This window comes from Microtus pennsylvanicus, chromosome 5, assembly GCF_037038515.1.
Source record: "Microtus pennsylvanicus isolate mMicPen1 chromosome 5, mMicPen1.hap1, whole genome shotgun sequence".
In the NCBI taxonomy this organism is placed as follows: Eukaryota; Metazoa; Chordata; class Mammalia; order Rodentia; family Cricetidae; genus Microtus; species Microtus pennsylvanicus.
Window position 1 is genome coordinate 72174118 of NC_134583.1, and position 25389 is coordinate 72199506.

Here is a 25389-nt window from a genome sequence, read left to right on the forward strand (position 1 = left end):
CAACTTGCAATAGTTCGCCTCTAACTACAGTCATCTTAAACTGTGCACAGCCACCCTGAAAATGCACTGGGATGCCCCAAACTTCCCTGACCTTACAGCTACCACACAGCCACCGCAGGGTGTCCATTGTTCACTGTGAGATCTCTTGGCTGACAGGGCTGCCATGCCAGTATGGTTGCCCAACACTGTGAGAAAGGGCCACACCATACTTACCACTCTCCAAGGAAAAGATCAAGATCTGAAGCTTGCTTTCTACTGAGTGTGGATGGCTTTATTCCACCACAGAGTAGAAAAACTCATCCAAACCCCTTTCACTCCCAGGTACATCCTTTGCCCGGAGTCACCCACCTTTGTGTTCTGTTTGCCTCATTATTTACATATATGTGAACACACATACACACACACACACACACACACACACACACACTCACGCACCTCTCTGAACTGGAGTAAGCTATGTGCAAGTGCTCCTTCACCCCAAATGCCATTAGGGATGGTTTCCTAAGAAAGAGAATCTTTTTTAAAGATTTCTGTATTTTTGTATTGTATCTATATCTATATCTATATCTATATCTATATCTATATCTATATCTATATCTGGGTGTTTTTCATCTACATGTACATTTGCACACCAGAAGAGGGTGTTGTATCCCATGGGACTGCATTTATAGATGGTTGTGAGCCACCATGTGGGTACTGGGAATTGAACTCAGTGCCTCTGGAAGAGCAGCCAGTGCTCTTAACCTGTGAACTATCCCCACCCGTCCTCCAGCCCCAAGAAAGAGAATTTTAAAAACTTTGATAACAAGGAAACTTGCCATTGGCATGATACTTGGATATCACTGGCCTAGTGGCGTTGCTTTCTCTCCCCCTAATTCAAGGCTTAGTTTCAGACCAAATGTTAGGTTGCCAAGTGTGCTGGTTAATTTTTATTGTCAACTCGACATGACCTAGAGTCACCTGGGAACAGGGAATCTCAACTAAGGAACTGCACAGATTAGATGGGCCTGCGGCCACATCTGTGACAAATGTCTTGATTGATACGGGAGGGGCCAGCCTCTGTGGTACCATCCCCAAGCAAATGGACCTGGGCCGTGTAAGAAAGCTAGCTGGGCGTGAACCAGGGCATGGGAGTGAGAGAGAAAAAGAGCAAGCGAGCAAGAGAGAGAGACAGAGTGACAGAGAGAGAGAGAGAGAGAGAGAGAGAGAGAGAGAGAGAGAGAGAGAGACGCCAATACCACGGTGCTCCTCCGTGGGTTCCGCTCTTCATGCTTGAGCTCCTGTCCTCATTTGCCTCACTGATGGACTGTGACCTAGAAGTGCCAACCGAAATAAACCCTTTCCTTCCCCGAGTTAGTTGCTTTTGGTAACAGTATTACATCACAGCCACAGAAAGGCAACGAGAACATCAGGTCTCTTTGGGACTCTTTTCAGACGGCTCTTGATGCTCACAGACAGTTTCTAAAGACATGCTCCCATTGGGTGACTTTCAGAGGTGGAGATCATATTCTATTTTAAAGGAATATTCGCAGTAAAACGAAAGAGTGCAGATGTTTGTCATGTTTGTGTGGTAGAAAGTATCCCGCTCTTAGAAATTCTGTGTCGAGGGGGCTCAGAGATGACTCCATGAGTAAAAGTGCCTTCTCTACAGCCAAGAGGATTTGAGTTCAGATCCCAGCACTGCTGACAAACTGAGCATGGCCCCATGCTCGCCCGCAACCCCAGTGTTGGGGAGCGGTAGAGATGAGGGGATCACTGGGGCTTGATGGCTGCCAGGCTAAAAGAAAAATGTGTCAGGGAGAGACACCGCCTCAAAGTGAGACTGTAGTCTCTCTACAGTGATACAGAAGAGGATACCTGATGCACTTGGGTGACCTCTGTTGGCCTCCGTGTGTGCGTGCGTGCGTGTGTGTGTGTGCGTGTGTGTGTGCGTGCGTGCGTGTGTGCGTGTGTGTGTGTGTGCGTGTGTGTGTGTGTGTGCGTGTGTGTGCGTGCATGCGTGCGTGCATGTGTGTGTGTGCGTGTGTGTGTGTGTGTGTGTGTTGCTCCATGATGGATCATTAGCTTATTCCATAATTTAAATTTATCATGTGACACTCAATGCCCTCAAATGAACAGAGGAAGGAGGGCGGCAAGGTAGGGTCCGTTACCTAAGAAGATCCCAGAAGCCATTTCAGGAGCAGCAGGGCGCCAGTGGGCCCCAGGCACTCTGCTCTAGTTCCCTATGTTTTTCTCACTCTTGTACCCACCACTCTGCGTTCCACCTTCCAACAGAGCAAAGGTCAGGACACGGAAGAATGTGTAAACATGGCGTCCTTAGACATGACATAACACCACCCATCCCTCCCTCGGGAAAGGCTGAGCTGTCCCACACCGGTAACGTTTGACTGAAAAAGACGGGGAAAAATAACATCTGACCGCAGCCAGAACATGGGGGATGGCACAGGCCTGACAACATGCTCACCCGGCAGGAAAATAGTTCCAGAGCATGACGTGTCAAACGTCTAGACTCGCCAACCTGGCAGACACCGAGTGGAAACTGGGTCCTGGCCTTCTGGCCCTGTGCCGGAGGCACCTGCACAGATAGGCCAGGGCTTACTGCCTGAGGGTCTGCATCCCCGGCTCACACAGCCTGAAGTGGACAGAGACTCAGCAGCCCAGACTCCTCACTTCCTCTCTCAAGCTGGTCTGGATCTCCAGCAGCCACGGGCTTCCAGCAACCCCATGCTGGGAGAGTGGAGTCAGACGGATCCCAGAAGGCCAGTGGTCATCCAGTCTAGTGCAGTCGGTGAGCGCCAGGCCAGTGAGAGGCCCTCTCGGAAAATAGGTAGAGAGAGAGTGTTTGAGGAAAGAAAACACGTAATGTCAGTTTCTGGCCTGTACACACACATGTATGTACATGAACAAGCGTAAAAGTGCACACCTCAAAACAGATAGACAGACAGACAGACAAGTAAAGAAAGAAAAAGTAAATGTGACCAGACTAGAGGGTCTCTTGTCAGGGCATTTGCTGAGAAGGGTTGGCACCCCACTTCCCACATCTAACCCAGCAGGAACAGCTCCTCCAGTAACTAAACACCAGGTGCCATAGGTACTGCATGTTCGTCCTTCCAGTGCCCCCAGCCCCGACACTAAAGTCACTACCTCTTAGAGCAGAGAGCTGATAGAAAGTTCTGCTGGCTCCTGGGCCCACAGCCTGCCTCCAATATGACATCCTCTCCCACTCATCCTAGAAGCGAGGCCTCCCAGAAAGAGGTTGACCAGGCCTGGGATACATGTCCCGAGAAGTTGTGAGAGCCCAGAGCACACATGCGCACGCACACACAAATACACACACATACGGCCAGGGTTGGAGCATTCCTGGGCCCCACTCAGCTGACCTGCCAGATAACCACTATCACTTCACCCCCAGCCTGTGAGAAAGACACAAGGATCAATGGTCTTTTCTCAGCAGAAGCCTCTACTTCTGGGGCTGTCCAGCGTTTCCTCTCTGAAAGTCCCTTCTCCTTGACCTCACCTCTTTTCAGTTTTACTTTCCATTTTGCAAACTATATACAAATATACACTGTTCTCCCGACCTCCTGGGCCTCCGGGCGTAGTTTGTTTGCCTAGAATGTGGTTCTCAGTTCATTTTCCTTGTAGAGATCACCACCAGGTGACCCTTGTTCTCCTGATTCTAATTTATGAAAACCTCATTCCAAGTTCTGTCTTCCTGGAAACCCCAAGGGCTATCCAGTTCCCAGCTACAGAAAAGGGGACCCTACAGCAGGGAGCCCAGTCGCTCTGTTTCCAAGATCCCCTGCTTCCTCTCTGTAAGCCAGGGAAGCTCAGAATCTCATGAGTTCCCTAAACAAAAGACACCGTGAGATGGTGTCTTAGCGGGTTAAAGGTGCTTGCTATGCAAGCCTGATGACCCGAGTTCCATCCCCAGACCCAAGTAAGAAGCCGGATGTGGTGGTACACATCTGTAACCCCAGCACTCCTACTATGGGATGGATCGTGGAGACCTGAAAGCTCAAGGGCTAGCCTGGGCTACAGAGTACAGCCGAAACAAGGGATCTACTGCCTCAGCAAGATGGAAGGTCAGAGCTGAGTACTGACAGCTGTTCTCTGGCCTCGCATAGATCAGAGCATATGTGCACTTACACTCACATACACCATGGAATACACACGCACACACACGCACACACACGCACACACACGCACACACACACGCACACGCATACACTTGTAATATTGTTTAAAGAAGAAAGACACCCCTGTCATCCTTGTCACACCTGTCCCACGCTATGTGTGTGATGCTGCACTGTCATACACGGAATTTCTGTAGCTGGTCCTTCTCTGGCAAACAGGAACAATGCCGACCAATTACTGAGCGTTGTCAAATACAGAATACTCTGAATGGGTCTCCAGAGGGCTCATCCCCACAGCAACCCAGTGTGCTGGGTCCTTTCACCAACAATTTTCATCCCGTGAGATGGAGATTATGGGAAATGAAGGATCAATCAAAGCTGTGTGCCCTGCTTCACCCCATGCAGCAGGTGAGCTGGATTTGAACCCAGGTCAGAATTCCCTCAAAACCATGGCTGTCACCAGATTCTAGTACACCTTTGAGACCTGTTACCTTACTGATTGATGGTCAAGACCAACAAGGATGCTGATCTTACTGCTTTTTATTGAAAATGTTAAAATTTTGTATTGTATTTATTTGGGTGTATGTACACATGGGCAAGCCTGCATGTCCTGGCACATGTGTTGAAGTCGGGAAGGAAGGAAGGAAGGAAGGAGGGAGGGAGGGAGGGAGGGAGGGAGGAAGAAAGGAAGGAAAGAAAGAAGGAAGAAAGAAAGATAAATAAATCAGAATATCAGGTCAGGAGTGGTTAAAGACACATCTGTAATCCCAGCACTCAGAAGGCAGAAGCAAGTAGATCTCTGTAAGTTTGAAGCTAGCCTGGTCTACATAGTAAGCTCCAGGCCAGCCGAAAGTTCATAGTCTCAAAAAAGCAAAACAAAACAAACAACAAAATATTTCCAGCAAAGCAGTTCACCTCTTTTCCCCAGTGTGATTCCATTTCTAAAAAGAAGGGAGTGACTGGGAGGTGCTTGTAAGTCCCTGATCATGCGAGTGAACTCTATTTGTGTACTTGTGCATCCATAAATAATGCATTATGCTGCCTTCCAAAACAGCATCCTTACAGTGGTAAGGGGTACCACAACCTACTCACTGAGACAGGGCCATGCACTCCCTCCCAACCCCTGATGATTTATTTAATTAGATTTTCTAATTCTGTGTGCTGTGCAGGGTCCTATGGAACAAATCCACAACCATCTCTTTTCATTATTTTTCTAAAGGTCTTTCATTTTATTAGTTCTTTGCTATGACAAACAGAGCAGCAATGGATGTCCTTGTTCACGGCCTGTTCATGTGGGTGTGGCTTTCTCTATGGTCAGTGTTCAGAAAGGAGGTCTATTGTTTTATGTGCAGCATTTTCCTTGAAAAATAGAATAAGAAGTCAGTGTCTGGTGCATGACCATAATTTTCTCCTAAAGAACGCATTTCAGTTACATTACAGTGGCTGTAAGCAAGTACCAGGGAACTTGCATGGTGCAAGGCAGGAGACTGAGTTCCATCGGCATTGAAGTCTCCAAAGCTCTTGGATGAATTAAAAGCATGGGTGAATATTCTCCTCCTGGCTACTTCCTGCAAGAGCTAATGTAGCCATGTGACATGCAACTGACATTGAGACATCACTGTCATCTACAGTGTTCAAGTTTAAGGAGTGTGCAATGAAGTTGCAAAAACGGGGGGGCGGGGGATAATCTCACAATGCTTTCAATACATTTATGATTTTATATCAAAATGTATCTGTCACTCTCCTGGGGTCCATGCAGCATGTGGGGTGGGGCTGCAGGTTAGACATGCCTGGAAATGCTTTTAGAGACTGATGTCCTAAATGCAGAGACCTCAACTTCAGCAAACGTCTTAAAAAAGCCAGGATGTGGGGGCTGGAGAGATGGCTCAGTGGTTAAGAGCACTTGCTGCTCTTCCAGAGGTCCTGAGTTCAATTCCCAGCAACCACATGGTGGCTCACAACCATCTGTACTGACATCTGGCGCCCTCCTCTGGCGTGCGGGCATACATTGAGGCAGAATGTTGTATACAAAATAAATAAATAAATAAATCTTTAAAAAAAAAAAAAAGCCAGGATGTGATGAACCCCAGATGACCCCTCCTGTCACTTCTGACTCGTCCTTGCTAAGAACTCAAGAAACTTTCTAGCCTTAAAGGCCACAAGTGTAGCATCTACTAGAGAAACCACACAGTTTGCCCCCCCACACACATACACCCAGCTGACTAAACTCTCTATGGGGACATGGCATCTGCCTCTAAGAAATGCCTTCCTCTTCCCGCCTTGCTGCTGAGGCCCAGACAGTGACCAACTTGGTTCTGTCTGGCCTGACTCAAGACTCTGCATCTGTAGGTGGCCTGGAAACCTACAAGGAACGCAGCAATTATACTGTGTCCAGAAATAGTGTGGGAGGTGGGAGGGTGGCATTTGCGTTGCTCTTTGAGACATGAGCTAGCTTGGTTCTCACCTACAGTGACCCCTTGAGGTGGGAGATGAAGAGGTTATGACATAACTTAAAACGAGGTGTTCTGCCCGAGGTCTGACACCAGAAGTATCAGCGGGTTTAAGAAGTGTCTAAACCGTTCCTTAGACAGCTGAGTCAGCAGGGCCTAGAGAGGGCCGCAATGGCTTTGGATACAGTGGGCTTTTTTTCACTATGTCACTCTGGGTGTCCTGGAACTCACTGTGGAGACCAGGCTGGCCTCGAACTCACAGAGATCCACCTGCCTCTGCCTCCCAAGTGCTGGGATTAAAGGCGTGCGCCACCACTCCATGTGGCACAGTGGGTCCCTGAGGAGACACCTCCTGCTGCTGTGGCCACAGCTTGGATTATGAAGCCAAGGGCCGTCACTGCCATTTTGAGGAAGACCTGCCATTGCTGGACACATGGTCATGTGCCAGACACTGCCCTAAGCACTTTATCTGTGCTTGGTCAGCACACAGTAATGGCCCCGAGGATGCCCACATCATCCCTGAAACCCCTGACTACGTCTGAGTGCATGGCAAAGGTGTGTTAGGGTTGCAGGTCAAATGAAGGCAGCTAACAAGCTGACTTTAAAATTTGAGGCTAAGCCGGGCGGTGGTGGCGCACGCCTTTAATCCCAGCACTTGGGAGGCAGAGGCAGGCGGATCTCTGTGAGTTCGAGACCAGCCTGGTCTACAAGAGCTAGTTCCAGGACAGGCTCCAAAACCACAGAGAAATCCTGTCTCGAAAAATCAAAATAAATAAATAAATAAATAAAATTCGAGGCTACCCTGGGGACATAGGGGTCAGCCCAGGAGATCACAGGAAGACTCTTACCACATGTGCAAGAAGAGTCAAAGAGAGAAAGGAGATTGGAAGATGTCACATTGCTGACTCTGCCAAAGAAGGGCCCGAAGCCAGGGGATGGCAGAGCTTTCCAGGTACCAAGACAGGCAGGGGAAAGATTCTCCCAGAACCTCCAGGAAGGACCAGCCGATCCTGTTCACACCGTGATCAGAGCCGGCTGAACTCCATTTTGTACTTCCGACCTCCAGAACCATGATGAATTTGTGTCCTCTACCGCTACCCTGTGACAGCCACAGCTGGACACTTCCACGATGAATTCTCTGCGCCGGTCTTCACCACTGCCATTCTGAGAAGTGGCTAGGACTGCCCTTTCAGAGCCGAGAGAGCACAGCCATACCCTAGAGGCGCCGGACCCATGCCTGGGTCTGAGCCCAGAACCGTGTGACCTAAGAAAGTTATTCATCTCAGCCTCCAGACAGGCCAAGGTCCAGTGGGGCCAATGAGACACTCACTCTGGCTGCACCGTTTAGCAGGCGAGAAGGAACAATGGCTGACTGAATAACCTGACTTCTTAAGTATCTGTGTGCAATGTCTCACAGAGCCACGATGAACACAGATTGAAATGTTAGATAAACGCAAGGCTGGAACCAACTTCAGCAGCTCTCAAAGCCGGGTGCATCTCTCTCCTTTCAGAGGCTTGTGTGCTATGGGGTTACAGTTAAAACCCATAACGACTTGAGAACGCAGCTTTCGGTGAGAGCTCGCCAAACGAGAACACTTCAGTAGCAGCATGGCAGGCAGTTGGGAGTACAGGGCCCAGCCTCTGGTTCCTAGCCCTCCCTCAGCTGAGTCAAGTCACCCTGAACAAGTTACTCAGCATCTCACTGTCCGAGGCCACTTAGAGGCTCTGGCTGGCTGTGTCTCACCCCCAGACTCGTTTCTACCTTTCCTTTCTCTTCCAAGTGGCTTTTCCCTCCTAGTCCTAACGTTTCTTCTCCATCTGCCCTTTCCACCAGGTTGTTCACCTTTAGTGAGTTCCACCTCCTGAAAACCTTACTCATGTGGGTCTACCTGCAGCTGAACTGCAAGGTCCAGGCGATTCCAATCCATGAGACCATGCTGTCATTTTTTAGCAGGTAATGCACCGTAACGTTGACCGACAAAACATATGTATCTTGGTTTAAACCATGTTAATGAATTGATTAATCGTTCACTTATTTATTGTATGGGCGTGCATGCCACGGATGCACAGGGAAGTCAGGGGACAGCTTGCAGAAATCAGTTCTCTCCTTCCACTGTGGGAATCCCCGAGATTCACACTCAGGTTGCCAGGCTTGGTGGCAAGCGTCTTTACTTACTGAGCCATCCCTCTATCTTTCTATCTTGCTTAAAATACTGTGAGGGGAAAGATGTCAGTAATACGATTTCCATTAGCATCATCTGGAGAGCGTAGGTGAAGCCTGTGGTGACGAATGCTTCAGAGCACTTAGAAGAGACGATCGCACGCGGTTGTTTTGGTTTGAGATATCCACGTGCTTGGGGAACTGGTGTGCCCAGTGACAACCCTGACGCACAAGGTAATAATAGTTCAGGAAAATGACTGTGCTACACTGACCTTAAAACATCAGGCCAGAGGTTTTTCCCTTCTATTTTTATAGATTGCATAGAGAATTCTGGGTTTTCTGGAAAAATAAAAACATTTGAATGTGCAGAAGTTTCCTAGCACGAATCTAGCTTCTTATACTGTAAAAACTGGTAGAGTGAAAATACTGAGTGTCCATTGAGGGTGTCTTACCAGGCACTCCCGAGAAAACTTTCTACTCTTTACTTCTGTTTATCAGCATAATACTGAAGGGCTCTTGTTCATTTTAATGTCTCTCTGTGTCTCGTGTGTGTGTGTCTGGCTGTATGTGGTATGTGTCTGTGATGTGTGTGTGTACATGGGCATAATGCATATGGAAAGTCTGTGTGTGCACACAGGTTTATGTGTGAGCACAGGGGATGTGTATGTGCCACAGAACACATGTGGAAGCCAACCTTGGGTGTTGGTCTTCACTTTCTACCTTGTCTGCAACAAAATCTCTTGTCCGCAGTTACAGGCGATAGGTGAGCTGGCCACCAAACTGGGTTGTCTCTGGTCTCTGCTTCCTATCTCACCACAGGTTCCCTGGGTTACAGACACATGCGCCACCCAGCCTGGATCCTCATGGGTTCTAAGGATCCAAACTCAGTTCCTCATGTTTGTATGGCAAGCCATTCTGGCTCAGGGGCAAGGGTTTCCATCCATGGTTGACTGGCTCTGTTACCCCTGGGCTCGTGTTGACACAGAGCCTTGTGGTGGGTACGAAGCTTCTCACTTCACGATGACCAGAAAGCAAAAACAAAGTAAGGATTAGAGTTGTGCTATCCCTTCCTAGAACAGATATTAGAAGCCTCTTTTCTTCCCACTAGGCCCAAAACTGAAGGCTTCTCCATCCCTAGTGGCCAAGTCTAACCCATGAGCTTATGGGGAATATTTAAGAGCAGACCATAATTTATTTTAAATATGAACTCATATCCATACATCCCAGATGGTGAGTAAGTGTGGTGACCCTGTAGCCAGAGACCATCCCAAGTCCTTGTAAGGAGCCTGCTCTCGAAAGAAAGCTGTGGAGAACCTGGCTGTCCTTTCTGGTCCATGTTCCTACAGGAATAGAAATCAAGGCCTCTTCGCATGATGAGGCATGTTCTTTGTACATGGGAACTTAGCAGATAAGTATGTCTTCACATGTTAATGAGCAAATTAACCTGTTTGAGCCAAGTTTCATGCGGCTTGTTTTGAAACATCTCATCCATTCCTGGAAGAGCTGGGCGGCGTGCTAACTGCAAAGCCTGCTCTTTTCTTGTCCTTGTTATTTGGGGAAAGCTTTACTGGTGGCAGAATTGTGTGTGCTGTGCTCTGTTTCTATATAATTTGCTTGAAACCCAAATGTTTTAGTCCCACCTCCCTCGGTCTTTTAATATCCCAGAGACACTCTTTCCAATGAGTCATGCCCACCAGGGAAAATTACCACTTGGCTGCAGGTCAGCTCTTGTCTTCGCACAGGGAGATAGGGAGTGAGCTAGCATGTAGTGACTCACTGGAGCTGTGCTGAAGGTATGAGGAAGATGTGCTAGGAGGGAGTGGAAGTGTGGGCCCCTCCACCAAGGATGGGCTTCGTGGGGCTGACCCATGGGCCTTCTTCCCGGTGTCTAGTTAGTGCACAGACACTTCTCTGGATACTGACGTGCATTTAACCCCAAACCTCACACTTGCATCTACCCAACATTGCCCCAAACCCTAGATCCTTCCTTTTCCCTTGGGACTGCTATTCACCTGTATCCACGTCATCTCACTGGTCCAGCCTAAGCCCTGAGGACAGCAGCTTCTACTGGGGCGGTGAACATATTGGCGAAATCATTTGAATGACCATGATCTTGAGCCATCTTCTTGAGAAGAAATGGACACTGAGGACCAGACATTATGGCGACCTCCAGCGTGAGATTGTCATAATGTTGCAACACTGAGACAAGCTGATTAAATACTAGAGAGCAAGGGTGTGCCTGCAGCTAACCAGGGAGGCGGCAGCGCTCCAGCCGTGGGAGCAGTCTGGCCGGCTAGGCATCCTAAGGGAGGCTAAGAATAGTAACCACTGCAGCAGTCACGTGGCTCCGTTCTCACCTGTTCCAGGCTCATCCTAAGAAAGGCTAGAAGCAAATATAGATAGATATATATGTCTGAGTTATTGCTACTCCATTTTTTCCCTCATGGACTTGTACAAAATGTTTCATTCATTCACCAAATACTTCCGGAATGCGTACCACGTGCCTGGTACACTCACAGGAGGATTCTTGACTTAGCCAGGTGCTTTTATTGCTAAGTACACCGGTGTAGGAAGGGAGCCTGTGCCCCCACATAGCACACATGGGAACACACACATGCACACACATGCAACACACACCCACATACTTGCACATGTGCACACACGCGCACATGAACATGCAGACGGACAGACAGACACACCTTGGCACCTTATAGGCTGTTGCTTCCCAGTGATTATTTTGGAAAAATAGACAGGCTTTCCAGGCTGTGCAGAATGAATCTCAACATCTCCTTATAGGAAAGAATGTGTAAGCAAAGCTAATGCTTCCCTCCGCCGAGGAAAAGCTCCCATTCCCTTCGACTTACTGCAGAATCAGGGAGAGCTGCTACACTGTGATAAACATAGACCGAAGGAAACCTGGAGAGAGAAGGGTTAATTTCAGCTTCTAGGTTATAGGCCATCCTGGAAGGAAGCCATGCAGAGACCACAATGGAGAGCTGCTTACTCACTTGCCTGGATTGCGCTCCTACTCCACCCCGGGGTGACACGGCCCGCAGTGTCCTGGGTGCTCCCACGTCAATGTGACGGAGGCGATTCCCCTACTGAGGTTGTCTATGCCTAAGGGAGTCTAGTTTGTGTCAAGTTGACAATACCCAACCAAACAGCTAGTAAAGCCCATACGCTTGATAATGACCAAAGCAGAAAACTTCAAAGTCCATTTAAAATATTATTTATTGCTGGATGGTGATGGCAAACACCTTTAATCTCCTTTGGGATGCAGAGGCAGCGTAGTCTACATTGTGAGTTCCAGGATAGCCAGGGCTACACAGAGAAACCCAGTCTAGAAAAAAAAAACTATAAATATTATAAAACCTATTTATTTATTTGTGTTTGTTTGTTTATTTATTTATTTATGTGTATGGGGGTTTTGTCTGAACATACGTCAGCCTGTACCACATGTATGCAGTGCCCGCAGAAGAGGGCATGAGATCTTCTAAGACTGAAGTTAAAGGAAGTTGTGAGCTGTCATGTGGATGCTGAGAATCAAACCCGGGACCTCTGGAAGACCAGCCAGGGCCCTTAACTGCTGAGCCATCTCTCCAGCCCCTGAAGTGTTTAGTTTGGAAACTAAACTGTAGAATATTTGTGTGGAAAAGCACAGAAACCTTGAGAGAATTTTCACACTGAACACACGTGTGTGCTCAGGCCCAGCGTACAGCATTACACACTCTCTCCTAGAAGTCTTTGGTCCGCATCCCACATCGGCCATGACTCCAGTAGGGCCTTGGACCAGAAACCCAACCCTGGCACATGGAGGTGACCATGCTCATGTCCCAGATGAGAGTTGAGGACAGTGACCCATGACGCCCTTGGCAGAAGAAACTGAGCAACAGCGGCATCTTTGGGCCATTGTGGAACTGTGTTATTTACCCTGTGTTGGGGTTAGGAGTAAAGGGACCATTTCCTGCCTGTTTGACTCCATAAGGTCTAGGTCTTCTGTCAGGTGTTGTCATGGAAACAAACAGTAACTAACACACCCAGGTATAACATCTTCAGATTCCTCCATGGTACAGTATGTGTCGGAATCCTCGGGTCTGTACCTGGTGGCTCGGGTTTGCAGGGCCAACAGCACTATGAGCCTCACATTGACTCATCCGCAAGAGAAGCTGACTCCAGCTGACGGTGGGAAGGGGGAAGTGAGAACGCTGAGGCTGGAATGATCTTTAAAATTAGAGTCTGTGACCTCGGAAGGGAATTTGCCTCCCTGGGGGGGGCGGGGGCGGGGGGGGGGGGGCGGGCACACCTTGAAAGCAGGACCCAGAGGTGACCAGTCTGTGTTTGAGTTTCCAGGAACTGTCTTCCCTAAGGGGTCAGTCCCTGGGGGCTGAGGAACCTTAGACAGTTTGCTCCTGAAAAGTGAGCGATGAATTGTCAATGAGATCTGGGAAGTGGCTGGGAAGACAGGGCCTGGAATTCACTGGCACAGCCAGGCAGGAGGTCCCCAGACTTGTTCCTGTTGTATGATGTTGGGTTCACGGGGGTTGCGCAAAGATGGGGACAGACCACCAAAGTCTAATAAACCAGAAGCAAACTTTATTCCAGGAAAATAAAAATAAAAAATTAAAAAAATAAATCTCCACAAAAAACTTATGAGCTAGCTGAGACCACAGCCAGAGATGGACTTGTGAGGCTGTGGCAAAGACTGGTTTCTGAACTCCTCCTTTTATAGCAAGCATTAGGCAATAACAAAAGAATTTTTGTGGTCTCAAGGTAAAACTCGGATACAAATTGCCCTTCTTTGCAGTTTCCATTAACAGAGATTTTCAGTTAAACCAGTGTTTGTATTTAGTCCATTGTTTTCCCCTGGCCTTTCCTGACAGTGTCTACCACGGCTCTGCACCCCCTACACTGCCAGTTTCTCATAGCAGGGAAGGTATGGAACAATATAAAACCAAAAAGTCAAAAGTCACTTACATCCCATCATTTAAAAGTTAACTCAGCTCACGTCAATTTCTGGTCATGAGTGGCCGGGGGAGGGGGGATCTAAAAGCCGAGCCTCAGTTTGCAGACCGGAAAGCTGCTTCAGCCCCACAAATAGAGCTATCTATGGGTTGTAAAGCAGAGTAACCCACTGTTCATAGTTAATCCTTAAACTGCAGAGAAAGCCGCTGACAGCCTGCTCTCATTCTCCTAGGCTGACAACTTTATATTTCTTTATTTCTACCTTCTAATTTTTGGAATCTACATTTTTATATTCTTATTCTTGGACTCCTCCTATGACATCGATGGAAGTTTGCTGTCACCATCAAGACAGGTAGAAAGGTGCTAGGCTAGACCTGTGTGGCGGCATAGACAGAGGATGTCTCCAAGCCATAGGAGAAGAGTGAGGTTGATTGGTTCCAGAGTGCGGGTCACACCCCTCAGGCCCTTTGAGATTTTAGAAAATCAGAGGCTGCCAGCTAAGTGGATCTCTATGTGTTTGGGGATGAATGCCACCAGGAGCAGCGCCATGTCCCCAAGACGCCTGAGTCCCAGGAGGACTTAGGTACAGGAGACTTTGCTGGGTTCCAGCAGTTGTGCCAAGTACCGTCACCTCAGTTTCTCCCACCCATCCAACCAGACACACGCGATTCTTGTCTCCACAGAGGAGAATTAAGCTCAGATGGGTTCAGTCACATGACTGACGGGTGACCAGGCCAGGAGCGGACCATGGTGTGCCTGACTCCAGGCCTCCATATTGGTTGGTTGATGGGCTGACCATGGCCTCTCAGATCAGCCATAGCAGCATGTCCTCGGCACTTTCCCAGGGTTATGGAACTCAAGTGCTTGTCTCGACGTTGTTCCCCAGTTCTCTGAGACAGGATGATTGTCCAGAGAGGACCTGGAGGACAGTCCTTCTGGCCCAAGTACTTTCCCAAAGGGAGGACCAGGCCCTGGGTCTCCTTCAGCACTCTTTCCACTCCCAGCAGAGTAGCAAACTGGGAACCTTATGGCTTCTGTGTTTGAGGACCACACGCTTCCCTCTCGGCCTGGCCTCTCCCTGTGTGGTTGCATCTGATTCTATTTAAGCTGCGGATTACTGAGACACTTATGTCAAGAGTGGTAGGTGTGGGTCCCCATGAGCACATCTTTCCCTAGGAAGCTGACCTTCTCTACCCATTCCTGACTTTCAGCCTGTGTTGCAATTCATCAGCGTTAACATTGGCACAGGGCCTCACAAAACGATAGCGAAACCAGGGACCCATAGCTGGTTCTTGGGTTTGTCCTAATTCTACCAGCAATGTTTTGAAAGGCCTAATTTGGTTCTTCCTGCAAGGGCCACATCGTTAAAGAGTCAGATGTTCGATTCTGGGGTGCAAAGCCTGGCCAAGATTCAGTTTTCTGTGAGATGGAGCTGACAGAACTTACTTTGTCTGTTCCACAGATTTGTGAAACCCAAGAAAATGTAAATTCCCTGCGATTGGCTTATGTTCTTGTCAATCATTTAATACGCATAATCTAGGCACCTACTATGTGCACAGATCAGAAGTAGAGGGGAATATAACCACTCATCTCTTTGTATTGTCTAGATGGTCCCTGCTTCCACGCTTTTGCCTCGTTCTAGCCCTGCTGCAGAAACCACTGGTCTCTAGGTCATGGCTTTCAGCAGCTCATGCATTCCAGAGAGTTCTCTGAAGACTTTCTGTTCTTCTCTTCCAAGCTTTCCCAAGAAGTGCTGCTTTCTGGAGCGAGATGTAGGACAGACCTGGATGCCACTCTTCCTTTGCCTGCGTCTACATGGCATCACCAGTGGTAAGTGTCACCACCTAGGTGACCGTGTGGGGGGGGGGGGAGGCTCTTTGGGATGAACCCCCAGCAGATATTGTCTCAGACACCCCCAGAAGCCCCAGGAGATGTTGCCGCAGGAATGCTCCCTGGGATGGTCACTCTCAAGATGTATGACTTCCGTCTCAGTCACCCCACCTGTAAAGTGGGGGATAAGCAGAAGTTCCGTGAATAGCATGCTGGGCTGGAGAGATGGCTCAGAGGTTAAGAGCATTGCCTGCTCTTCCAAAGGTCCTGAGTTCAATTCCCAGCAACCACATGGTGGCTCACAACCATCTGTAATGGGGTCTGGTGCCCTCTTCTGGCCTGCAGGTATACACACAGACAGAATATTGTATACTAAATAAATAAATAAATAAATAAATATAAAAAACATAGCATGATGGGCAGAAAGGGCCATCACAGTTTGCTTTCTGTTGTTGTGATGAACAAGTTCGGAGGGAGAGGTTTATTTGGGTTTATTTGGGTTACACTTCCAGGTCTGTTAGGGAGAGAAACCAGGGCAGGAACTCAAGCAGAAACAGAGAAAGGCACCATGGGGAAAGTGGCTTACCTGCTTATTCCAAGGTTCACATTCAATTAGCTTTCCTATAAGGCCCAGGTCCACCTGCCTAGGGATGGCACCACCCACAGTGGGCCAGGCCCTCCTACATCAATTAGCAATCAAGAAAATGTCCCCACAGACAAACCTACATACCAGTCTGAGGGAGGCAAGTCTTATGTCATGTTGACAGCCAAGTCTGGCTTCACACTTGTGACTCCTGCCTTAGCCTCGTGAGTTCAGTGAGGATTGCAAGCCTGTGTCACCACCAAAAGTACCCCCCATCTCTTTCCTTTGTCTTGAGACAGAGTATCATATACCCCAGGCTAGCCTCAAACTCAGTATATAGTCAAGGATGACTTTGAACTTCTGATCCTCCTGCCTCCACCTCCCGAGTACTAGGGTTTCAGATGTTTCCCTACACTCATTTGTGTGGTGCTGATTATCTGAACCTGTTGAATTATGCGTGCTAGGCAAGCACTTTACCCCTGAGCTGCAGGACACACCCATCACCCAAGGCTGTCTAATTGAGTCACAGCTGCTGCAGGGGATTAGCTTCTAGGTCACTTGTTTGGCATTTTGGGAGAGAAACTGACTCTCTCTTAAAGCATTCCTCCAGAGAAGGAAATGCAGGCTTCCCGGATTCTGTACTGTGGATCCAGCTCCTTCATCAACTGGACCTCAGTCTTTAGAGGTCAAAGTTCATTCCAAAGCCACACTCAGCCTGGCTCTCTCCTTTTCCCCCCATCTGTGAGCTACCCTGTCTCTGGTTGCTAACATGCTCAGGCTAAGCATATTAACCACAACTTTATTTCCTGTCCCCCACCCCTGCGGTGAATACCAAGCAGAGTATGAGACCAGAAGAGTTCACTGCCGTTTATTGGCTTTAGAATTGGCTGGACTGATGTGGTACAACAGGCTCGGGGGTGACACTTTCAATTCCCCTTTATGACACACGCTGGGACGTTTCCTACAGACTAACTCAATGTTTCCTTCACTGTATACACCAGGGACACATTTTTTTTTTCATTTGAATGCATTTGAGAAGCATTGTTCAATGACTCCCAAAGCTCCAGGTCTACGCCCTAAGCTAGGCTTTTGTTGCCTGGACCTCATGCTCTGGGTCGAGGAAAGGTGACAGGATTTGGAAAGAGGAGGAAAATATTGTCCATATGTTGTGGGCAGCTCAGGAAGCCACTTGCTGGGAGAGCTTCCCCTAAAGGGACTTGTGAGAACGATTTCAAAGCCACTCTCAGATCTGTGGATGTGGTAATAGCTGAAACCCTGGGAGTGGCTGATGCAGTCAGGAGCTCTACAAGCTGCTTCTAGATGCTCTAGTGACATTGATAACATCGTCATTTTAACCCCGGCCCCCTGCCAGGCAAGGATTGCAGCCAGGAAACTGGAAATGCCGGAACCGAGGGGATGGTGTGTTCTGTAATTTATGACTATCTTAGGGACTCTGGGAAAGTGTGGAGGGAAATAAAAACAGAAGCTGATCAGTGGACAACTCACAAGAGTCTGCGTCTCCTTCTCCATCATGAATCCTGAGGATTTGAAAACTCAGGTCATCGGGCTTGACAGCAAACTCCCTTTTCTCTGAGTTATCTCAATGACTGCTGGGTTTTTTGTTGGTTGGTTTGTTTTGTTTTGTTTTCTGAGACAGTTTCATTTTACCCAGAATGGTTTCGAACTTGCTATGGCTGGTCTCATGCTTCTGATTCTTTTGTCTTTACCTCACAAGTGCTGGGATTACAGGTGTGTGCCACCATGCCTCTTCAGAAGCAGATTATATATATATATAAAATTTTTTTAAGATTTATTTATTATGTATGCAACATTCTGCCTCGATGTATGCCCACACGCCAGAGGAGGGGACCAGATCTCAGTACAGATGGTTGTGAGCCACCATGTGGTTGCTGGGAATTGAACTCAGGACCTCTGGAAGAGCAGCCAGTGCTCTTAACCTCTGAGCCATCTCTCCAGCCCCTATATATAATTTTTGATTTTATGGAGCGGAGGGTGAAGTTGCCTGCAGAAGTCAGAAGAGAACATCAGGTCCCCTGGAGCTAGAGCAATAATTGAGCCGCCTGTTGAAGGTGCTGGGATTGAGCTCAGGTCCTCCACAAGAGCAGCAGGAACACAGAGCCACTTAACTATCTCTCCAGCTTTGCCAGAAACAGTTCACAGCCTAAGTAGCTGCTTCCCTTCTTCTCTGTAATATTTGTTGATAATAACGTCAAGAGGATGGAAAAACCTTGGCAGTGTGTGGCGGATTGTTCAAAGGGAAAGGCCCTGCCTGGCCTGTTTCGGGGGGCTTTGATGTCCACCTTCTACTTTAATGTCATTTCCTGAGAACCCATGAAGGTTCATCTGGCAGTGATTGCTCTGCAGTGCAATCTTGCATCTGGCAGTGGTTGTTGAGACCACGTTTCTCTAAGAATCATAGAACTTAAATGCTAGTATTATTTGATTTTTGGTATAGAGTCTCACTATGTAGCCCTGGCTGACCTGGAGCTCACTATGTATACCAGGTTGGCCTCAAACTCACAAAGATCCTCCTGCCTCTGCCTCCCAAGTGCTGACCTTAAAGGCATGAGCCACCACATCCAGCTAACTTAAACTTTAATAAATAGTACAAGACATTTCTTATTAAATTGAAATTGCTCTTCAGTTTGGAGTGATTATTTTATTCTTTTTGAAGTTTCTTTGTATAAGTGTGTGTGTTATGGTGTGTTTATGTGTGTGTGTATCCATGCCCATATATGTGTAAACATGCAAACATGTGCCTTTTCCACCTTATATATTGAGGCAGAGTCTCTCACCAATTGGGCTGGTCTAGCTGGTCAATTTGCTCCAGGGATCTCCTGTCTGTCTCCGCAGCTCTGGGACTACAGTGTCCACCAGAACTCTAATCTATACCCTTGCGTGGCAAGCACTCTGACCGCTGGATTATCTCCTTGGTCCCGTACATTGTTTTTCTTTTAAAATAAATTTGGAAGGGGGAGGGTGGGAGGGGAGAGGGGAGGAAGGAAAGGAAGTGGGGAAAAATGGATAGCTCAATAAAAGCAATAAAAAATTAAAAACTTAAAAAAGTATAAATTTGGAGTATGTATTAAAAAATAAGTGACTTTTGCATGCAGCCATAGTTATTCTTAGATATTGGTCTCCCATTTTAACAACAAACATGTAAAAAAAAAATAACCTAGCCCTTTCTGCTTGCCTGAGGCTCTTTTTTCTTTCTGTAAGTCAGACATTTGAGGTTGTGTTATGAATAAGCCCGTAACCACTTCCCCTTGTGTTTCTTTAAGGGAAGGATCTGGAGGAGTTAAGGAACATTAATTTCTTCCCTGAGTCCTGGTTGATCCGGGTTACAGCCAACCATTATCACGCAGTGAGTCGGCTTAACAAACTGTCTTGCCCCTTCAGTTTTGCTTTTTCTGGACATACGGTCCTCATTTGAAATCTCTGGGCCTCTTGAGGTCAGGGCATAGCTGGAGCTTCCTCCAGGGGAAGGGAAGAGGGTGAGGTCCCACATGGCCTCCAATCTGGAAATTTCGCCAGGGTTGAAGAGCTATGGTCATACCTTCCTCCAAACCTATGCCCTAGTAGACACAAACATGAATGTGCTTATTATGGAAGCTGTTCAAACTCCAGAGAAAAAAACACCCTCAGACCATCCCCCAAAGACAATAGCCCCTGTCTACATTCCATTGTCTCTAACGCCTTTCAGTGGGGAACCCACTCTCCATACTAGTTTTTTTTTTTTCTGTAGTTTGAATTACTTGATTGTAGGAGATTCTCCACAGTAGAAATGCTGGCCCTATGGCATACGTACAGCTTTGTCCCTGGTACATATTAATAGATGTTGGGACCAAGCGACTCCGTCCCCAGGAAGAAATACTCGCCCCGCTGTGCACACACTTGGCAGCATGGAGCATTTAAATCTCAAGCTGCTTTTGTTAACGGAGTCGGGAACAATGACCTCTCATCCCTAAATATTCATTTCTTTTCCGACCGGCAAACATGAGTGTTTTCCACGTGTCTGCTTTGTGGATTGTCCATCCAAGCTGCCCTGCTTCTTGCACGTTTCCAACGGCGCATTCTCAGAGATGAAGCGGGGCAGTGTTTGAGTTCTGAAGATGCATGAGTCACGAGTTAAAATTCAGCCAGTTCCACAAGTACTTATTGTGATGTTGGAGCCAGCCCTCCGAGCGCCCTTCTCCCCACACGTTAGAGGGCAGCTCTGTGGAAAGTCCTTGCTTCTCCAGGATATAATTCAGAACTCTTTTCTAAAAGTGGCCAAAGAGACAACGCTGAGAAAGTTCCCAGCTCCATCTTTCCAGCCCCTGGCCCTGCCCAATCCTTCCTTCCATCTTTGTCTGTAAGGTTTGCTCCTGAAACCCACACCCCACTTTCCAGCCTCTCTGTGGAATGTCGTACAGGGGCCTGCTCACTCTTCATTTCGTGAACATGGTCCCTCACATGACAATGCTGTTGGCGTGCATCTTTTATTCCCCTGCTCACACTGCTTAGCCATTTCCCTCTCTCCTCTACATACTCTGGAAACTCTGGGAACAGTACCTGTAGATGGTAGGTTTTCAGTAAATGTCTGAAGCTAAAACCATGGGGCCTGGAGGTCCAGGAGTGGAAGGATGGGAAGAGATGAGGGGTGTTTTCTCGTGCATCAAGTAAGCTGTGTATACTTCCCTTCCAGCTGGAGAGCGGGGGCAACATGGCCCACCTGAAAGATCTTTCCACACAAGCCATGAGGTTTGGGCTACTCTTTAGGCAGGTACTGAAAACTCGACCCAGCCAAGGGTAAGGGATACCCCTTCTATGCTGAGCGAAGGGTCTCCATGGGACTACCCGTGACCACTCTGACCTCCGGTAGTAGAGCCATCACACTCCTAAGAGATTCCAGTTCATAAAACAGAGGACTGGAACAGACCAGTCAGCGATCTGATATGTGTGATCCAAATTTCCCCACTAGGGTGACCAATGGTCCCACTTTTCCCAGGATGGAAGAGGTTTCCTGGGAGTTGAGTTTTCTTCCTAAAAGCAAGAAGCATATGGGGAAACCATGAGCTAATCATCCCCCCACTGGCCCCCAAACACAGACACACAAGGACTGAAAGCTATGAAAGGCTCAGCAAGTCTCCAGCCTAGGTGGTCAGACCTGCCTCATTCTGGTAGCTGGGTGAGTGGATCTCAGTCAAACCATGGTTGGCCAAGAAGCTCCAATGTGAGGCATTACAGTGCTCAGTCACAGGACAGGGCCTGGGGTTGGCAACTGTGCTCTGTCTTAGGCTTGTTACAATAGACATATGTTAATTAGCAGGGATCTTTTTTTTTTTCTGAGACAGGGTTTCTCTGTGGCTTTGGTGCCTGTCCCGGAACTAGCTCTTGTAGACCAGGCTGGCCTCGAACTCACAGAGATCCGCCTGTCTCTGCCTCCCGAGTGCTGGGATTAAAGGCGTGTGTCACCACCGCCCGGCTAGGGATCTTTTTTTAAATATTTATTTATTATTTATTATGTATACAATAGTCTATCTGTGTATATGCCGAAGGCCAGAAGAGGGCACCAGACCTTATTACAGATGGTTGTGAGCCACCATGTGGTTGCTGGGAATTGAACTCAAGACCTTTGGAAGAGCAGGCAATGCTCTTAACCACTGAGCCATCTCTCCAGCCCCAGCAGGGATCTTAAAAGATCTCATGTTTCAGGGACTTGGGACCTACGTCTAGCTGATCCAGTATCTGGTTGCAGCGACCCACCAAAGCGGATTTTGTGGCACGTCTCATAGGCCCATCACGCTGGAACAAAACCCACTGCAGCACATGTGTCATTAAGACTATACCTAACTCATTATTTCTCCCCGTAAATGTTGGAAGAAGTTAGTAGCTGTGTCTGAGCAGGGACAGTTTGAGTGAGTCGCCTTTGCATACTGACGGCATCTCCCTCTCATTCGGTCGCTTCTCTTTCCCAACGTAGGAATACACCACTTACTCGGAAAAGATTTCTATATATGGATACTTCTTTGAGATAAAGGGAATCAAACATGATACTACCTCTTACAGTTTTTCTATGCAGGTAAGAAGCCAGAGCACCGGAAAGGCCCACCTCTGATACAGCCACTCAGGGCCACCCGATTCATATGGGATTAAAGGGAATCGAGGAATCATTAGTCCATCATTCACACAGACCATGTCATAAAGCTCCGTTCACACTCCTGTATGCGATGCCATGAGATTTTCACAGCCAGCAAGGGAGGTCGGTACCCATAGTAGATGAGGCTGTCCACTCTGAGTGACTTCCCTTTCATGCCGTCATGTGGCTTCTTGACAAAGTCAGGGTTCGGCTTGTCTGTCCTGGGAGTCAAATCATCCTCAGTCTGTACATAATGGCTGATGTTTTACCCACGGCCATTCTTTGAAGAAGCAACAGGTAGTGCCTACATGTGAGAGAGGAGATGAGTCTGTCTGGAGTGACACAGGACAGTGTATGGGACATCTGGGGGATCAGTTGAGGGAGTGACGGCTCAGCGCCTCCTGGAGCCCTTAGGAGAGGTTGAAGAAGAGCATTTAAGGGCAGGGCGAGTTGCATCTATTATAAGTCCCATGAACCTCCTGCCTTTAAGACGAAGACAAGAGGACCAACCTCAGAGTATTAAAGGTTCTAATCATGCAACGGGCTTGCAACAGGTTTGCCATAGACAGCATTGTGTATATTTTGTTTCTGTTTTGTTTTATCTGAAATGTGGTAGTTAGGGACAGAACTCAGGGCCCCGTGTATTCTACCCATGCGCTGTACCATGGAGCTATGCTCCCAGCCCAGTGCTGAACATACTTGGCAGTGATGGGAGTAACAATAATGGGGACATGGTGAAGGACTGCTGTACTCCAGTTAGGATCTGCTTACAAATCTCTTTTCTAAATCCCAAACTCCCTGAGAAACCATCTCTCACGTGACCCTTTGGTTCTGCTGTCAGTCACTATGCTCAGAGCCTAGGGGAGCTTTAAATGATTGAATCCGAGGGTGGATGAATGAATGAATGAATGAATGAACGAACGAACGAGTAAATGATGAAATCTGACTTTTAGTACCAGTGTGGTCACCACCTCCCAATGCATCCCCACAGCGAGTCCCTTCTCTTCCTGGGTCCTCCATTCTTAGTCACCAGGCCCTCAGGCGTCTTTCTAACTGAACGGAAGAGATGAATTATGGAACACTACCGTTGACCCTTCTGTATACACTGTTGGCGCTTTATCCCAGCAGAACAATAAGGAAGCCTAATTTCGATGGCCAAGCCCTCGTCCACTGAAAGTGGTTTGCATATGGAGAGGTCTCAGATGTCACGGGGTTCCGGCATAATTTCCTGGAGAATGGCCTCATGCTATCTGTATAGAATGGAACAGGAAGGTTGTGTGCCAGGAACTGTTTGCTAGCTCTGGTCGCCCTGGCCACAGGGTTACGTAGGACGGACCGCTCTCTTTGCAGAGAATAAGACACGTGGACTTGGAGTGCCCCTCCCCCATCTGCGAGCACAGCGCCATCAGCCTGAGAGCTGAGCGCCTGGTGAAGTATGAGATCAGAGCCCAGACGTTGGTGGACGGCAGATGGCAGGAGTTCAGGACAAACCAGATCACGCAGAAGTTTGGGCTCATCAAGCCAGGCTGCAAAAGCCACGTGAGCATCCCCCTTGTCTGGTTTTTCCTCTTTCTCTTCTGCTTTTAGCTTGTTCCCTCCCTCACCTCCTTTTGGGCATTCCTATCTTCGAGTTACCAGTGATCTATCAGAGGATTGTTTTCAGTTTCTTAAGGATGAGCACGGTCTAAATGATACCAATGATAAACCTCCTAAAACAAATACCAGTGGTTGTGGATGGCTAACAAATCAAAACCAAGGGCACAGCAGACCCACCTTGTAAATGTCAATAGGTATTTACATATAGACTTAAGGTGTCACAGCTCATCAGTTCCTCTGAGATCCTTCCCAGGCCATCTGCCTCCCATTGGCTAACCCAGGAGGCCAGAACCCCCGTCAACCCCAGGGCGGTACCAACATCTAGGCAGACTTAGTACCTGCTTGGCATTTGGCGGCTACAGTCCCCAAATAGCCAGAGGACCAACAAGGAACTCTTTGGGCTGTGGGTTTGAGGTTGGGGCTCTTACTGGTACCCTATTGGGAATGGTGCTGTGCCACAAACCAGGATCATTCTGGGTTCAGGCCTTGGGGACGCGTTAGAATCACCTGGGGCTTTGAGCTGCCCCTGTTGGTGATCAGGAGACCACACAGGTGGTGAGAACAAAGGCTGCCCAGGTGGGGCCTGGGTTTAATGCTTCTGAAGGCTTCTCAAGGTGTTTCCTGGGGTGGGGCGGGGAGGGACAGGGATGGAGGAGGGGAGACTGGAATCAGGTGACAGCACAGTTGTGGCCTTGGGACAGCTCTCAAAGATTTATACTTTACTGTATCTAGATTATGTCTAAAATGTTGTTTGTTTATGCTCTCCGTGGGCTGCTCCGAGGTAGCCAGGGTTGGGAACCAGGACCTTCTGCGGCTGTCTTTGGCGCAGCCGCCTCATCCTGAAAGTCTCACTTGTTCTGTTTCGTTTCTTCTCCCAGGCCTTGAAAGTCCAAACCGCGGGCATCCCAATCTATGCCAGCTTTGCATTCATTTTCCCAGCATCTTGACAGTTTTCAGAGGAATCTGTGGGATCCCCCGCCCTGACCGACCTGTCTACATAAGAGAAAATAAAATGACAGTAACGAGGGGAGCCCAGGGTTCTGCTGTCTGTGCCTGTGAGCTCCACCGGGTCTCTGCTCAGGCTCTTCTGTAATAGGTTAGCGGTAATCTGTTTCTCTTTTCATCCAAAGATATATCTGGGGAAAACTCATGTCCAAGTTTGCTCAGGCTGTCGACTGGCTAACCTTGCAGCTGCATGGCCAAGAGCCTCAGCTACTAAGGGTCTCACACAATGTCCTGCAGTCCTGGGACACATCCATCCATCCCCTCTGGACTAGAAGTTAAACCCTTCCCTAAGAGAGAGGGGTTATACAAAGGGTCACCTTCGGGTGTATCCACCTCTCCGTGGTAGCTGTTATCTTTGAGGCCATGGAGAGTTGAGGGTGTTCTGCAAACAATGAGGGGGCAGACATTCAGTCTGCTGGCTGCCGAGGGCTGACACACACTTGAGGGAGTTTTCTCCCCAACAGAGAGAGAATCTCGGGAGGTGGGAACGTGGAAGGTAGACCTGGGGGGAAGAGTCAGAGCTAAAG

At 48.2% G+C, this 25389-nt stretch overlaps 1 protein-coding gene across 1 annotated transcript in view; it reads left to right on the forward strand.

Moving 5' to 3' along the window:
- The window catches only part of Btbd16 (BTB domain containing 16), a 55036-nt gene extending 30232 nt beyond the window's left edge, over positions 1-24804 (forward strand). The window contains exons 9-15 of the mRNA XM_075974864.1: positions 8418-8537; positions 15445-15536; positions 19422-19504; positions 20828-20905; positions 22106-22204; positions 23612-23800; positions 24736-24804. Coding sequence (XP_075830979.1) covers positions 8418-8537; positions 15445-15536; positions 19422-19504; positions 20828-20905; positions 22106-22204; positions 23612-23800; positions 24736-24804 — 730 coding nt within the window. The remainder of the gene's footprint in view (positions 1-8417; positions 8538-15444; positions 15537-19421; positions 19505-20827; positions 20906-22105; positions 22205-23611; positions 23801-24735) is intronic.
- The last annotated feature ends 585 nt before the right edge of the window (positions 24805-25389 follow it).